This window comes from Antechinus flavipes, chromosome 3, assembly GCF_016432865.1.
Source record: "Antechinus flavipes isolate AdamAnt ecotype Samford, QLD, Australia chromosome 3, AdamAnt_v2, whole genome shotgun sequence".
Lineage (NCBI taxonomy): Eukaryota > Metazoa > Chordata > Mammalia > Dasyuromorphia > Dasyuridae > Antechinus > Antechinus flavipes.
In genome coordinates, this window is record NC_067400.1 from 536,682,863 (window position 1) to 536,701,458 (window position 18,596).

General features: G+C 34.1%; 1 protein-coding gene across 1 annotated transcript in view; it reads right to left on the reverse strand.

Annotated features, from left to right (window-relative positions):
• Window positions 1-18,596, reverse strand: part of CTSC (cathepsin C) — a 52,175-nt gene that overhangs the window by 26,225 nt on the left and 7,354 nt on the right. Inside the window, exon 3 of the mRNA XM_051987295.1 lies at window positions 4,055-4,218. Coding sequence (XP_051843255.1) covers window positions 4,055-4,218 — 164 coding nt within the window. The remainder of the gene's footprint in view (window positions 1-4,054; window positions 4,219-18,596) is intronic.

Below are 18,596 nucleotides of genomic sequence, written 5' to 3' on the forward strand. Positions count from 1 at the left end.
CACTGGAAGTACTACTACAGAATAACAAGCTGCTAGCTTAGAAGCAATAGGTACACCCTGGGGTATTGGATCAGGGGTAAGAGTACTTTGTTATGCCGTCATTAATTGTTGGCACTGGAGAATTAACCCCAAAGGAAATATGTTCAGATTTTAGTTCCACAGAGGCCAAGAAAGGATCAGGAGAAAAATAAGGGAATAAAATTATAAAAGCATTTGTTTTCTCACATTAATTTTAAGCTACACTAAAAAAGAGACAGTGGTTGTCCTTTATTCTCAAAAATGACCAAAATGATATTACTGTGTTAGAGTTGACTTATAATGTGTCTGACGGTGGCTGATCAGACTAATATGAGTTCAGAATGCTCTGCCATAAGTTGGACACAAATAGTCCCTATGAACACGTGGGGTGAATTCTCTAACTTTGCTCATATCTTCTTCTCTTCTTTTCAGATGTTTCTCTGCTTTGCTCAAAGAGCACAGTACCTTCACTGATGAGGGCATGCCAATCATGGGTGATCCTGGGCCAGTATTTCCCAAGTGATGCAATCAACTCTCAAGTTCTTAAGAGAGATCTTGAGAGTGTCCTTATTTTGCTTATTCTGACCACCTTGTGAGTACTTGCTCTATGTGAGTTCTCCATAAATATATACATATATATATATTTGGCAAGCATACATATGACATGCAAACAATATATCCAAAGGCCCAATAATAGCATTATGGAGGGAAATGAGCCAATTAATTATTTTAATTATTAGCTTCACAATATTTCCCTTCATTTTCACAATGGAAGGCCATGAATTATTGCCTTTATGTGGTATTCATTAGGAGTTGGGGAGATTGTGAAGAAGAGTAGTATAGCATATCAGAATGATGTTGGAGATTATGTGAGGATCAATTCTGATGGACATGGACTCTTTTCAACAGCAAAGTGATTCAGGCCAGTTCCAATGAACTTGTGATGAAGAGAGCCATCTGTGTGCAAAGAGAGGGCTCTGGGGATTGAGTGTGAATCACACCACAGTATTTTCATCTTTTTTGTTGTTGTTTGCTTGTTTTTTGTTTTCTTTTTCATTTTTTCATCTGATTTTTCTTATGCAGCACACAAGTCCATTGTGTGAAATATGTATAGAAGAATTATACGTTTAACATATATTGGATCACTTGCTGTCTAAGGAAGGGGGTGGGGAGAAAGGAGGGGAAAAAAATTTGGAACACAAGGTTTTGCAAAGGTGAATGTTGAAAACTATTTATGCATGTTTTTTGAAAATAAAAAGCTAAAAGAAGTTTTAAAAAAACAAGATTTTTTTCAGCAATCAGGAAAAAAAAATGATGTTGGATTTGGAGTTCAAATTTCTAGGTTGATATCCTGGCTCTTCTACTTAACTATTTATATGATCTTGGGCAAATTACTTAATGTCTGTGACCTTTCTTGGATCATTGTAAAATGAGGTAATTGGCCTAGATCAAGACTTCTTAATTTTTTCCACTTATGACCTCTTTTTGCCAGAGAAATTTTTATGCCCCCATATTGAATCTGAGTAAAGGTGTTTCTGGCAGCGCTGCTGCACATGCAGTACAAAGTGTACATGTTGTGTGTTCATTACTAATGGCCAGAACACCTCAGTTTCATGTTGTGTTTGATTTTGAATTAATTTTTGTTCATTGCATTCAGAAACCTTTTACTGTGGCCAGCTTTTTTGCAACCTCCACATTTTGTTACATGACCCCATATGGGATTGTAACTCACAGTTAAGAAGCTTTGATTTAGATGAGTAGACTTATCTAAATCTGGGAAAAGCCTGGGAAGACTTACATGAGCTGATGCTAAGTGAAGTGAGCAGAACCAAGAGAACATTATACCATAACACCAAGATTATGTATTGAACTTTTCAACAATGGACTTGGACCTGGATCTTTTTAACAATGAGGTGATTCAAGGCAATTCCATTAACTTTCTGATAGAAAAATCCCTCCACATCCAGGGATAGAACTATGGAAACTGGATGTGGATGAAAACTTGGTATTTTCACCTTTCTATTGTTGTTTGCTTGTTTTTTTTTTTCTTTTTAATCTGATTTTTTTTTTCTGCAGTATGATGTATATAGAAATGTTAGAAGAATTGCAAATGTTTAATCTATATCAGATTTCTCCCCCCCAGGAGAGGGGGGAGAGAAAGAGAGAAATTTGGAACACAAGATTTTGCAAGGTGAGTGTTGAAAATTATCTTTGCATATATTTGGAAAAAAGAAAAAGAAGCTTTGATTTAGATGACTTCTAAAGTCTTTTCAAGAGTCAGGATTTTATAGCAGAAAGACCACTGGACTCAGGTGATTCACAAGTTCAAACTTTAGTTCTTTTTCTTATTACACACATGGCTTTGACAAATCACCTAACTCCTCTTAGTTTCAGTTTTCTAATTTGTATGATAAGAAAGTTGGATTAGTAAACCCCTAAAATGTCTTCCAGCTCCAAGACTATGAGCCAAAATTTTAAAGGACCAAGATGTGGGGCCTAAGTATATATGAAAGTCCTGAATTCTAAGCTAAACAAGAATTTGGGTTTTATTTGGTAAACAACTGAAAGTTTTTGATTAGATGAATAATATGATCCAAGATTTGGAAAATTGTGCTGGAAATAAAGTAAAAGCTAGATTTTAAAGGAAGGGGTAACTAAAAGAAACAAAAATTATCAGGGAACTACTAAAATAGTCTTTTTTAATTATTGTTGTTTGCTTTTTTCTTGTGATTTTTCCCTTTTATTTTGATTTTTCTTTTACAAAAATCTTACAAAAATGAATGTTGAAAACTATCTTTACATGTGCTTGGAAAAATAAAATACTATTGAAATTTTAAAAATAATAAAACTATATCTAAAAAAATAACTCCTCAATTAAGAAGGAAATGGGGCCTAAATTGCAGTGGTAGCAAAGGGAATAGAAAGAAGAGGACAGAAATGAGATTTTAAACAGGATTTAGAGACTTATTAGAGTTGGTATAGTAAAGGCAAGGAAGAGTCCCTGATGATTCATATATGTTGTGTTTATATGATGAGAACTGCAGCATATCTAGAGGATGAGGTCCATTGTACAATTTTCAATGTGGATCATTTGGGGAGAAAAATAGATGTAGATGTCATCAACATATAAACAAAAGTGGATGCCACAAGAGGGAGTAGGATAACTAAAGAAAAAAATATTTTTAAACCCATTTGTGTCACAGACCACTTTGATAATCCAGTGAATCTTATTTTTTAAATGCATAAAATAAAATATATGGAACCACAAAGGAAATCAATTCTATTGAAAATCAATGACTTCTCCTTTCAAATAATCTTCATCTACTTCTCTTTATCTTCTTCACACCTTGTTGTTTACATGTTGCTTCCTCCATTACAAAGTGCATTCCTTGACAGAAGGTTGTTTTTTTTTGTCCTTTTTCTTTTCTTTGTATAACCAAGGCTTAATGCCTGACACGTAATAAAACACTTAAAAACTGCCTGTTGTTTTTGTATAATCTCCCACAATTAAGTGTAAGCTCCTTGAAAGCAAGAAATGTCTCAATATTTCTATTTGTATCTCCAAAAATTAGTGGTACTTGACATATAGAAAGTAGCTAATAAAAGTTTTTTCTTTCATTCTTTTTCAGGCCTATTATTTCTTAGACAATCAGGAGTTTAAAAGCAAGAACTTTAGATAGCTTCTAACACTATCTAATTAAAAAAAAAAACTGCTTTGAACAACAAAGAAATCATTTTATGCAGTCTAAGGATTTTGTATTACAATGTCAGGCTTGTAAAAGTAACATGATAACTATTTTTCATATAAAATTTTAAGCTATAGTTTATTCATATAAACTCTGTAAAACAGACAAGATACAATCTTTTTTGTTCCCATTTAACAGATGAGGAAATTATGAGTCAGAACGATGAAATGACTTGCTACAGTTACAAAGCTAGTGGTCACAGACCCAAGATTCAAAGTCAGAAATGACTGTTCTAGTATAACATTTGATTTTACAAATATTTTATTCAATCTTTAACTGGGCCAACTCACCTTTTTTTGTGTTGCCTCGGGGGTCTATTCACATGAACATTTTCTGCAGTGCTTTCAAGTTTCTTTGCAGTGAAACATGCCCAGTTCTTGCCCAGAACATCGTGTACCCATCCAGGAAATGTCTCATGACAGTAACTCGTCACATTGTGGCCTTCTTCCTTATACTGCAAGTGAAAGGAAGCAAAGGTTTGATCATTTTCCTGCCCAGCTCCTCCGTGTATTCACTCAGACTTTTACCTTATCCATTTTATTTTTAAATCAGAAAGCTTCTGCAAACCCCGCCCCCAAGTAATTCATTTATATATGGCTTTAAGGCCATATGACCCTCTGAATTAAGAAAACAAAAATATTATTGTACACATTTTTTAATAGATGGAAAAACTAAGACACACTAGTCCAAGGTCACACTGTCAATTAAGTATAAAGATGAGATTTGAATTTATCATCTATGTGCAAGTCCTGTGCTCTTTTTACTTTATCTCATAAAGCATTACAGAGAAAATCCATGTGCTTAGAGTAGTTGTGCTAGAAGAGAAAAGATAAAGGATTAGAGGAAGAAAGGAAGGAGAGAGGAAGAGAATGAGAAAAAGAAACAGAATAATTTGGAAAAGTGAAATGAAAAATAGTAATTTTCCATTTAGGAAATAGGCTTGGCTTAGTGGTGGTGTAATAGATAATCAATGAATCTGGAATAAGAACATGAGTTTTTTTCTATACTCACACACATTTGTACTTTAAACAAGTCAAATTTTTTTGGAAATAGATGATTAATGAGTTTGATGGGGAAAGGGAATAAAATTGTTTAGAAAGATTCTCTTTCTGTCTCTCTACACACACACACACACACACACACACACACACACACACAGAGAGAGAGACAGAGACACAGACAGAGACAGAGATGCACACAGAGAGACAGAGACACAGACAGACAGAGACAGAGACACAGACAGACAGAGACACACATAAACACACACACAACACACACACACACACACACACACACACACACACACAGAATATCTATTACAGGCCACACTCATGTTCAAAAACCTGAAAGAAGGAGCAGATAGTATAGTATATATTAAGATAAAAAAAAGTAGGTGTTCTTCACCTGAAAGGATCATTTCATTTTTGTACATTCACATACGTGCATTTTTGGTTTCAGCTCCATTATTTGCTAACTACATGGTCATGGGAAAATCATTTATTAATTTGTGAGAAATAATTCATTTGAACCTCTATTCCAATCAGTATTAATTAATTCAATATGATTCTATAGGGGTATTTAGTATAAGTTCCATATTTTAGGCAGAACTGTGACTCACAGAGTCTGTTTTCTTCTTAATCAGAGGAAGTTAACTAGACACTGTCCATCCTTGTTTTTTCCTTGTCATGGCGACCAAGCCCAGATGACACTACATGAAAAGTTCTCTAAGCTATTTTCCCAACATGACCAAGTGACCATTCTCTGATTATGTATGTGGTCATTGAAGATACCCCAATGCTTCACAATCTGTGCTCCTTCCATATGTGGTCCTTGAGAGCAAGATCTATCAACAAATGAGATTCTGTATTTTACCATGCCTATTTTACATATTTAGGTATCAATTTTATAATTATAAACTCTTGGAAGGAGGCAGAATCTCAACCCATGAGGAAAATTTGAAGTGCACTTCATTAGAAAAGACCAGGGAGCCTGTATAAAGTGCCATTGGCTCAGAATTTCACCTCAGTCTCTTTTACTGTAGATTGGACAATCTTAATTATCACAACCTTTTGACCTAGAGATTCCCCTACTTGGAATTTTTCCTAAGGAGGCCATTGATAAGAAATCCCATATGCACCAAAATATTTATTGCAGAACTTATGGTGATGATAAAAAAAAAAAACTGAAAACAAATAGTTGCCCAATGACTGGAGAAAGGTTAACCAAATACGATACACGAATGTAATAGACTGCTGATGTGTTGTAAAAAATAATTATGAGTTACAGAGAAACATGGAAACTTCCATGAATTGATGCAAAATGAAAAAAAAAAAGAATCAAAGAAAAATATAGCCAATTATTACAACAATGAAAATGTAAATAACTATGCAACAATAGAAAATTAATGTCATAGAAATCCAAATAACAAGCATAGTACTAATGAAAGATATGAGAAGGTATTTCTCTTTCCTTTGCAGAGGTAGTAAAGTACATAGGTTTGGAACACCAAGTATATTTTCAGATTTTTTTTTTTTTGATATATTGAGCCAGTCAATAAGCATTAATTTGGGGGGATTATTTTTACCTTTGTTTAAGTGACTTATTTGCATTTATTTCACTTTTTTATTTTTTAAATTACTTCTTTTCAATTTAAATACAAAGTAGAAAAAATAGGAAAAGAAAAAAAAATTGTCATGTATAAACATAAATTTCCACTTCAAGAAAGCATATATAATAATAATACACATTGTAGTGAGAACTGTCCATCTTTTCTGTTTCCTTTTAGGTTTTCTTTGGTTCTCTGCTATACATTTTATTCTTTTCCTCCTTTTTATTCCTCTTCCCTTCCTCCTCCCTCATCAAGCTACATTTAAGCACAGCTATGTTTATGTCTACATACATACATATACAAACACATATACATATATTAATAACCATTATTAAATGCTTATGTAAATGTGCTGGGCATTGTGCTAAGATTTAGGGATACAAAGAAAGGGAGAAGGCAGTGTTTGCCATCTAATGCTTAGTTTCCACTTGCATTATTATACTTTAAGTCTGCAAAACATTTTATCAATATGATCTCATTTGATCCTCAATAAAACTCTGAAAGAGAAGTGCTATTATTATGGCCCATAGACAGATATAGACCAGACAGAGGTCATATGACTTGTACAAGTCACACAATTAGTAAGGGACCAAAGCAAACTTCGATCTTTCTGAATCCAAGTCCAGCACTTTATGTACTGAATTCCCCACCTGCCTCTATTGATTGGTTTTGTTATTTTCCCCTCCTCTTCTTCTTGTGTTGAAGTGAAGATTGAGGCCTACATTTTCAGACATGGCCATTATGTTGATTTGTTTTTCTTGATTCAACTTATTTGACACACAAGAAAACTTTATTATAGGGCAGAGGGTTAAATGGGAAGTGACTGTTGTAAAACAAAAAATCAATAAAACATTAAAAAAAAAGAAAATCATTGATTCTTCTGAACCACTTTCTTTTATCTAAAAAATGAGATGGAAAGGGACTTATCTTATATTACCCACCTTGAAGGGGTACTGTGAAGGAAATGCTCTGCAAACTTTAAAGTGGATTATCACTACTAGTATCTCCCTGTGGTACTTGTTTGTGAGGTAGCGTAAGATAGTGGGAAAAGTATGGACTTTCCTGATGCAGAGAGACCCAAGCTATGATAAACCTTTCTTAATCTCTCTTTTAATATTAGTTCTGCCTTCTGTCGATTATTTTCATTTTATCTAGTAAATATCTTATTTGTATATATGTCTCTCCTATTAGACTGGAAGTTTTTGAGTGAAGGGATTGTCTTTTGTCTTTCTTTGTATCCCCAGAACTTAGCACAATGCTTGGTACATAGTAGTAGGCACCTAATAAACACCTACTGGCTGACTACTGCCAACACTCACTACCTGTGTGACTGTAGGCTCAGGGGAGTCTTAGTTTACTCACCACAAAGCTGTTGACTGAGTTAAAGAAAGGGATTTTAGATAAAGTCTAGTAAAATTTCTATCTATCTATTATTATCTATGTTGGAAACTGAGGCCCTTTATTTTCTCTTTGACCAGCAATAAGTAAAGAAAGATGAATCATTGTATTGGGGGTTGGAGGGTGGTGGCAGGGGATTCACACAGAATAGCATCACTGAAATGTTTCAGTCTGTGTTCATCGCTGTTCTAAATCACTATCTTGGTCCTATATTATGAAAGAGGCTAAGAAGGAAGTGAAAAATCGTGAAAGAAGCTAAAGCAAAGATTGCCAGAGTTGAAATTTTATAATTTTCCTCCAAGATGACTGCATAGCTCTCCAAGAAAAACTCAACTCCCTTGTTCACATTTTAATAAAGAATCTTGGTTTTCAGTACAGTAACATATATTCTAATGAATTATGAGTCACCTAAAAAATATTACTGTGGTCACACTAAAATACTACTTAAATGCTTCAAAACACTAGTTATAAGTGGGATGCTCCCTCCATAAATGCTGCCAATCCCACTGTCTGCACCACAATGGTCCAGGAGATAGGTCAACTAGGCCAAGTCTCAGATGAAAATCCATTACCAGGTCATCTCTGAAACCTTTCAGGTTTAGTAAGATGCTTCTGAGGTTATGCTTCATTAGCGAAATGTTTAGGTTTAATGGCCATTCATGATATACTGAGACATCAGGAACATGCCTCTTTAAGGAAGAGGTGTCAGATATTCAGCCTATAACACTCCTGATTGTCGTAAAACTAGATTAAAATGTAATTGGGAAATATTTAACAAAATAAATAAAAGCAATAAAATGTGGATAGACGACATTTTAAAACCAAGTCAAAATATAGCCTACAGGGATTCTCACAAATGGAATAGTAACTTCTGTTTCTATTTGAGTTGGATACCATTGGTCTGAGGAAGCTAAAATAAGTTCCATTATTTCCTGACCATTATTAATAGTAGCCAGGCAGTTCCCTGAATCAAGGGCTAAATTCCCACGGAAAAACTTAATGTACCAAAGTCTCCTTATTCCACATGGCTAAGTTAGGGTGGCTGATAAAGTAGTATCTACTATTTAACAAAGAAACTGAAGTCCTTTGCCTCTTAACTTATGGAAACAACATCAGAAAATCTCAGAATTTGAAAGAAGCATTAAGCAAAGAAAACATGTAAAATGCTGAAGACGGGGGTGGGGGTGGGAGTTCAATAGGAAGTACAGATTTACCCCATGTTGCTATAAGGGCTAATAGCTCTGCAATATTCTAGAGTAATATTGTAGCTAATATCTAAAAGACTATCCTATACAAACAAGATTTACTTCAGGGTTTTTTTTAGGGTCCATGAAGTTGGGTTGGGGTTTTTTCTTAATATTTTGATAACCACATTTTCATAAATTTGGTCTCCATCATTCTCTTTTATTTAATGCATTGAAAAACATTATTCTAAGAAGTTATCTGTAGATTTCACCAGACTACAAAAGAGCACACAAACACTCTCTCACAAACACAAACAAACACACACACACACACACACACACACACACTGTTAGTTATAAATACCTAACCTAAAGTTAAAATTGAATTGAATGACAGAAGGCCTGATTTCTAATTCCAGTTATAATGCCAATAACAGATGTAGCACAGGGAGAGGAAAAGACACTGAACTTGTGATTTCACTAGGGAACTCCCAGGTAAGGAAACCCCCTCAACCAATCCAGGTTATCACCTCTGCAATTTAAAGTCTTAATGTTGTTCAGAGCAAAGGTATAAAATATGTGATCCATAATACTTCCATGAGCCTGGAATTACAACGAAATGTAATTGGGAAATATTTAAGAAAATAAATAAAAATACAATCGAAGAAAATAATAGGTATATTTATATATCCCTTCATCTGTGCCAGGAATCATCCTAAGTATTTTTACAACATTATTTCATTTGATCACAACAATCCTTTAAGGTAGGTGGTATTACTAATCATCCTAATTTCACAATTGAAGAAACTTAGATAGATTATATCACTTGCTCATAAGGGTCTGAAGCCAGACCTGAACTCAAGTCCTCATGATTCCAGGTCCAGTGCCACCAGTTGCCTTTATAGAAGATAATGTTAATATGTGATTTCTAGATACATATATAGCCTATAGGGACACTCTCATAGTGGCCTCCAATTCTATTTGAATTTGTTCTTGTTGTTGTCATTTCAGTTTGACAACATAGTCACAGAGCACTAACAATTTAAGCTTCCTTTGTCAGAAGCAGGACTTGAGCTCCCTGGTTTTAAGCCTGGCTCTCTATTCTCATATCACACTGTCTCCACCTTTCTGATCTTGAGCAAATTACTGAAATTCTCTGAAGTTGAGTTTTTGTGAGTTGGTTGGTTGATTTGTTTTTCAACTAGAAACTGAAGGAGGTAAACTAACATCTCTGAAATACTTTTCAGCTATAACATTCTATGATTTTTAAAAAGTAATAAAAAAAGGGAAAAAGATAAAATACAACAAAATACCTACTACTTGAAGATTAAAATTAAAATTGTAGAAATTCCCAAAGAATAAACACTATTTCTCTTTTATGGTCTAAGGTTCTTACAATGACCCTAATGAGTATTTTCATATATATATATATAATTATGCCTGTTTTTTACATTAAAAAAAAAAATCTGAGGTTTAAAAGGGTTAAGTGCATTGTACACAACTTAATATCTTATAAGAAACAATTGAGTTGTATTATCCAAAGATCCAGAATTTCTAACTGAATCCATTTTTTTTTCATACTAAGGAATAGCTCTTAAGGTACTCTAAAACATGGATTTAGTATTTGCAAAATGAGATCATCGTTTATGAAATAATCAAAAAATGACAGAAAAGAAAGGATCTTCGGGTTCATGTTGTCAAATGTTATCAAGGACCAGAGATCATGTAACTGTTCTCAGATACACCCAGGCCCCTTAGCAAGTTAACTAGGTTGCAGCCTTCCCAGATCCATCTTTTCCTTTCTGTAAAATGGGTCACTTTACAGAATCTTATAAATCTTGTGTTTTTATAGGGAAGGTTTTCTTGCTATCTGAATGATCCAGTCAGTCCATATTCCAGGTACAATTTAAATTCATGACTCCTCCCTGAAGCACAACAGCAACAAACTAAAGCAGGAACATGATGATTTTTCTTCTAAGCACATTTGAAATTTCTTGTCACTCAGGTTTCTAAAGGGTTAATTTTCTGCCCTTCCCTCTCCTCAAACACACACACATAATTGTGTTTAATAAGAGCAGTACCATAGCTGATTCTGAATGGAAAAAAAAATGTAGGAACATTTAATACATGGTCTAATTAAAGGACTTTTTGTAGCTTAGAACAGTACTTCCCCCTCTACAATAATTGATGTTTTACAATAGAATTAATCTGATTTGTTCAACTTGTGATAAAGGTAGTAACCTATATCTCTTTAAAAACAGGTGGATCACTAAACCAATAAAAGGAGCAAATTATTTCACAATCTCATAGGTAGCACAGATACCTTTCTGGTTGGAGGAAGTAAAAGTATTTCCTCAGTTTCTACTACTTTAAAATTCCAAGGATTAGATAAAGATCGATTGTCCAGCTATGGCAGATAGAGAATGATTCAATAAGAATAATCTAGCCTGCTTGGGTTAAGAGATATTTTATAATTTAAACATATGAGAAAGTCCTGTTTTTTGGTTACTGTGACAAAGTAGAATAGAAAGAGGCATGGAAGAGTAGTGCATAAAAGATTAGCCTTGGAATCAGGAAGATATGATTCACAACCTGCTAACAAATGTTATTTATGTAACTGACCAAGGCATTTAACCTAAGTGTAAGTTGTAGACCAAATACTATACGCACTGTTGAAGCAAGTTCCTATGCTAGGAGTATCCCATGCCAATGAAATCATAGAAAAACAAATAAAAAGTATAGTAGAGAAAGGACAAATGATAAAAAACAAAATGAAACAAAAAATAAAAAGCCAGGTACTCCTTCAAAAGATTTCAAACTAGAAGGAATCTAAAATCACCATGCTGTCCAGCTTCTTTATTAACAGATCAAGAAAATGAGCCAACCCCCTCATTCTTCCTCCCCAGAAAAAAAGAAAAAGAAAATGAAACCCAGAGAGGGAAAACAATTTCCTTAAAATCACAAAAGTAAATGGCAGAGCCAGGATTCTTAGGGGCATCTACTCGAGGCTCAAAGGAAATTGATGAATGGGCATTCACAGCAAAATGTAATGATCTGTACAATTGAACATTGGTCTCTGCTTAAGAAATGTGTCTTATGATACTGTAATTATTAACAGAGAATGCATTTCATCATCTTTACCAAAGACATTTACTACTCCTTGTTTTAAGCATTCAGCATTAGCTGAATAATACACTACAGTACAGAAAAGTACACAAGCAATTTGGGTTTTGCTGGATGAGTTTACTACCCACAAGACGGAAACTAAAGCTTTCATTTCTTTTCCCAAAAGACTTTTCTTTCACTCTCCAATTCTAAAAAAGGCAGAGTAATATAATGGAACTGAGAGTCAGAAGGCCTTAGTTCAAATTTTTGCTCCATTATTTACTACCTAGCTGTGTGACCCACAAAAGTTATTTATGGTCTCTGAATTCTCTCAGCTGTAAAATGAAGATAATAATGTCAACAGTATCTTCACAGAGTTGTTGTGAATCATTCAGGTGAAATAATGAAGCAAAATGTGAACAAAAATGTAAGTATAATGTTTACAAATGTACAAATGTTTACAAGTGTAATGTTAACAAAAATGTAAATATTATGGTAGATCAAAGTAAACTCTAAACATTATGGAAGCCTAGTGGATTAATATTTATTTTTTAAAATATAATGAACCATTATTAAACATTTATTATTATGCAAGTTAATTTGTTAGACACTGAGTATATAGAAATGAACAGAAAAAAAAAGTTCCTTCAATTAACTATCTTGCCGGGGCAAAACCAACCTGTGAATAGATGTATGAAGACATTATCCAATCATTTGAGGAGGTAAGAGGACATTATATTAAAAAGATACCAGGGAGGCAAACCTGGAATGTATCATATGGGTTGAGTCTTAAATGGAGACTGGGATGCTAAAAGGAGGAAGTAAGAAGAGAGCACATTCTAGGCAATGAGGAAATAGAATGGATTTAGTAATATCTAAACAACAAAAATAAAGGAATTTTTTTTTATCATTCATTTCACATTCTCCTTGAACAGCTTCCAGAAATAATAAACTCCAACTTAATCATTTTATAGGAGATCACCTTGCAGTGACCTGACTTGCAGTCACAGACTTAACTCTTAGCAGATCTCCTAAAGCTTCCAACCATACTACACATTTGGCGAATTTAATTGACTCCCCCAAACAGAACTTCTACTCATGCAGCAGCCCTAGAAGAAATCTCTCCTCCCTAAAATTGAATAAAACCCTCTCCCTCCAATCTGCCCTCCCCTTTCTCATCTTTTCTCTGCTCCTTCTCTTCTAGCAGATTTGCTATGTAACTGTGGGCAGATATAAAATGTCAACAGAGTTCACTTGCTCCTTATTACAATCTAATCTCTTCATTATGCAGATTTTGACACAGGATGTGTCCACCAATCTCCTGAGCTGACTTCCCTCATACTGGCAGGTCTGTAGTTCCCAAAGATGGACCACCTCTATGTGGCTATGATCTAAAATCTTTCAGAGCCCTAAAAACCTAAGGGGTTTTCCCTAAACTTGTGAATGGAAGATAAGACTCTCCCTACTCACAATATGGCTCACTGAGATTCTGTTAGTATACTTTACAATTATACAAGATCAATCACCAAGACACTATTAGTTCTTAAAAGGAAAATGTTTATTTAATGATAAAACAACCCCACCCAAAATAATTACAGCATTACAATTACCTAAGGCAATTGAAGGAATAATCAATATGTCACAATTTACATATAAACCCATGCCAAACTGTCCCACCAATATGCAGTATCTATAAGGAAGAGTAGGCACAAATAGAAACCTAGCAGTAAGGCATATGAGTGAGAAAAATCCATTTGCTTGAAGCCACTCATAACTCTTGACTGCAAACATGGATATTCTTAGTCCCTTAAAGAAAATTTTTCTCCACAGGAGGCCATTTCTGTGCTAGCTGCTAACCTTTCTCACTGTCTCCTTGCCAGAGAATTGCAGAAATTTATTGGATCTTCATTGGGCAATACAGACAAACCCAGCCAGATCAGGACACTTAGGACAATTTTAGGTTATCTAATCAGTTATCAGTAGCTAAGTAGAGCTCTCTACACAAAACAAACAATTACTTAGCTCTCCCCACAGTAGGAACCTATATTATTTAATAATCCATAAGCTTCTTATTTATAAAACTTATCAAATCTTGTGTTTCCTTCAGCTGTTAGGATGATAGAGATGAAAAGAAGGCTGGTATGGACTTTTGGGAGGTTTCACTTCTCTTATATTTAGATGTCACTGAAGGGCAATAGATACAATCAGAGTAGAATTCAGCTTTCCTCTAAGAAAGCTTTCATCTTTTTTTTTTCTTTTTTTGGTTAATTTACAAGGTGCTTCTCTTTCAATATTCAGCCTTCCAACTATTGCAGCTGAACCTTTCCTATCAGTTCACTACTCCTGCTAGTAAACATGCTCTCACTCAACCCCTATTGCTTTAAAGTATTGTTATCTTTTCTCCTGCTGGATTCCTCCCTGCTCGAATCTAAGCCTCTTGAAAGTCAGTGGTTCATCTTTTTCTTGTGAGACAGGAAATTCAACTTTCTGTCAGTTATAAAATCATTAGTTTTTGTTTAACTCAATCTCCAAATAGTTTTTGATTTACAAACATGAGTTTTAATCTCTCGTAGTATAGTCATGTGCAAAAAAGCTGAGGGACCATAATACTCTGTGACCTCAATCATTTCACTGCTCTCAAATATGTCCCCTTGGTTAATAATATGTTCTCTTCTTTGTGTCTGTTCCCACATTTTAACAAAAAAAAATCATACAAAAAGCATATAAGTATTTCATATACACACACATATATATGAGATAATTTTTTTCTCTTAAGTTGATTTAATTCTTTATCTTTACACAATAGCTCATTTTTGGTCTCAAAAGTTTAATGATTTTTCAACAACTAAACTATTCATAAACAGCAACTAAACTACTTAGGAGACCTGCTTAAAAAAATTTAAGGTTGAAATTTACAATGACAGGTTCTACAGGAGTTGGGGAAAGGAGCAAAATAAAATTCAACTGAGGTAAGTCCAAGTATTAGGAAATCAAATTAAAAAAAGCAAAGCTTCTGCAGCCAGCAATAAACTTATAAAATCATTTCAACTAAAAGTTCAATGTTTTTTCAACTCATTTCTTTTTATTAAAAAATATTAATGTAGTGAAACAGGTAACTCAGTAGAGCCTAGCTTTTCAAACTCTAGCTGCCTGTGCAAATGACTGTCCTTCAAGTTCAAAGAAGACATTAGTGTTGTTCCTGCTCCTTTCGACACTTCAGAGGAGTAGTTGAAGAGATGGATAGATGACCAGGACTCCCTTTCCCAAAGACTGTGTGTACATACTGTTCTTTGGTTTGTAGCCTCAGTTTTGTAGCAGGAGAGTTTTGACTCTTGGCCTTAATATTCCCAGTATGCCTCAGTTTAAAAAGAGCCACCCAATTTTTGATGGTTCCATGCCAGACTTTTAAAAAATAACTATAAAACAACAAAAACTAGGGTTACTTGATTTTGGCAAATATGGATTAGGCCCTTTCTTAAACAATATGTGTGTTAATGTGTCTGGCCCAGTATTCTTCATGCTTAATTAATAAAAATACTAGTAAAGAGATCAATGATCTGACATTCCACCCAAATGAGGCATTAATAATATTGCGCATGCAGAATATCATCTCCAGTGAGCACATGCATATGCACAGGCAATAGTAAGTATGATGTTAATTTGATTTAATGTTGGATGTTAAATCTACAAACTCTACTATGCTCCGAGTTTAGCACTTGCCTGTCAGATACTACTGGCAATGGGACCTTTCTTTCCTTTAAGCAAACTAGGAATTTCTCTGCTATGTGAGGTAGGAGAGAGGAGCTAATTGATCCTGTAGAATAGGGCAAGAAAGTGAGGGTAATAGGAGGCATGGACATCTGGCCTCTCATCTTCCCTTGCAAATTTTTTCCATTACTCACTTCTCATATTTATGAATGGTGCATGAGGAATGAGAGGAAAGTGAAGGGACAATGATATTCATAAATGCATGATTGACAGGTAGGGGAAAATTCTTTTTCTCCTTTCTCCTGCCCACTCTCGTGGACCTGATTAGTTTTACATTTAATCTAATCCTTCAGAAAAATTAAGGGATCAGTGATTCAGAACATCATTCTGAGAAATTTGGCCAAGGTCACACAGATTCGAAGTGGAAGTTCTTATATTTGACCACTGAGAAGGTTAACAGAGAAAATGTTCCTTGCTCTAGTTTTTTCAATAAGAAAGGCTGATGTCACAGAGATACACATCCTGATTATGATAGAGGGGTGGGCTCTGGAAATATAAGGAAATGTAATATCTGGGTACAATCTAGGAGAGTGATTTGGCAATTCTAAATTGTCTCAAAAGCATTCTCTCTATTGAAGCAATGCAGTGTTTCTTAGAGAACTGGGCCTAGTATGTCTCTTACCCTAGTAGTTTCCCATATATGTAGTTAATACAAGAACCACATCTGAATAATTAAATTCTTGATTCACATATTCAGCATGCATATCCTAAGCTATTTGGAGATCTCTATGTGTTAACAGAAGAGCTATAAAGCAACTCTGATAGGTAAGAACAAGCAGGCTTAAACAGGAAGATGGCATAAGCTGGAAAGAAAGATACAAGCATTATGTAATTTAGGGGAAAAAAACAAGGTAAAATACATCAATAGTGCTCACCCAAGTTGTTCCTCAGATGTTCAAATCATACTTCCCCACAGTCCCCACGTGCAAGAAAAACTGACTCATTAAATCAGTGACATCCTAAGAAAATTTCACAAAGGATCAAATGTATGAAATTAAGATTAAGAAAAAAGCATGATTAAAGCATGGTAAGGCATTATAAAATTGTCATATTTATACAAATAGTAAAAGATAAATTTTGACCTTTTTTAAACACTTGAATTATGCTAAATAAGTCTTTACAAATCCAAAAGTAAAAACTAGAACTAACATCAGCTATAGGTTATGTTGGGTTAAGTTTGCTTATTCTGGAATCATTCCTATTTATCAAATGGTAGACCTTAAAGGCTGAAATAGCCTTCTTTACCACTGAGCCAAGAAAGCCAGTCAAAATTTAAATTGCAGACCCACACAAATCTATAACCAAAGAAAGACATGAGATTGACATTTCTAGTGTTGATCACAAACATTAAGTTAAGCATAAAATATCTAACTTTAAGGGTGTAGGATTCTTAGAAAAAGGAGCTCCAAAGTGGGAATCATAATGCATTATAATAAGAGTAGTAATATAAACATGGGCACATGTACAGAGACACTCTAGAAAGAAGATTCAAACTAACACTTATAAAGAATATCACTTCAAACAATGTCTTGATTAGAAAAGAATAAGTTTTGGCAAGGGGTGACCAAAAATAGGTAACCCTTTTTGAATACTTTTCCTTAACCTGTATGCTCAGAAGAAGTGACATTAACAAAAGAAAAAGGGAAAAATAAACCTCCTAGATATAATTATTTGGAAAAGCATAAACTAGTCTCATTCTGAGCTTACTTTCTATGACTTCCCCCTGTACTAATCCTCAGGGTATTTTGGAAGTAGATATGGGTGAGAGATTGATGATGGATGTAAACTCAATACATTTAGAAGAAAAAAAGAAAATGCCCGTCTCTTAAAATAACACAATGTTGGCTGTTTACACGTAGAAGACACTCTTTTAAAGAGAACACAATTTCTAGGTCACTATAAAAAGGAAAATACCACAAAAATGATTCCTTCTAAATTATTTAGATATTTCAACTCTTGCATAAGAGTAAGGAATAATTACTTTCTCTTGTCTGTCTCTCTATGTCTGTCTGTCTCTCTCTCTTCCTCAAGCATAACTGGGTAGGTAGTGAGAGTGGCTGGCCTACATGTTTGTCTACTGGTTTTATTTTGATTTTCTAAGAATTCTAAAGTGTTTGGGCTTGAAGGAAAGCTTAAATAACACTGAATCCAACACCTTCATTTTATCTATAGATGATGCATTATTTCCCAAGTGCTTTTTCTGCATAATAAAATCACAATAAGGAAAAAGAAATTTTAATTTCAAACTAGTGGTTTGATTAGTGGGGAAGAGTATACTTAGATAAAGCTATGTCCCAATTAGTATGAATAATGACAACCATGAAATGATCACATATATTCAAATTCACACTATTCATTATAATTACATAAAATATAGTTATTGGTGGAATTTGAATTCCACTTTGCCCAGAAAATTTTTGAATAATGCAACTATTTTATGAGATTTCTTTTTCATACTAATTGGACTTAGCCATACCATACATGAAAAAAAAAAAGCCAATTTCCAGGTAAGACCAGAATAAATAAACCTTAATAAGATTCTTAAACATAGGAATGAGATATGGAAATGTGAATAAAGAGCAATATGTAATTCATTTCCCTTGCTAGATATTAGAAAATAAAATGAATGTCTTATTTCTTCTCTCCTTGGTTACTAGAAGATTAGTTCATATGCCATCTTCCAAAAATCTCTGAAAGACCCATAAAATCGTAAAAGTTTAAATTGTGAAAGGTATTCCTGAGGTCATTTAGTCCAATCTGTGACATGCG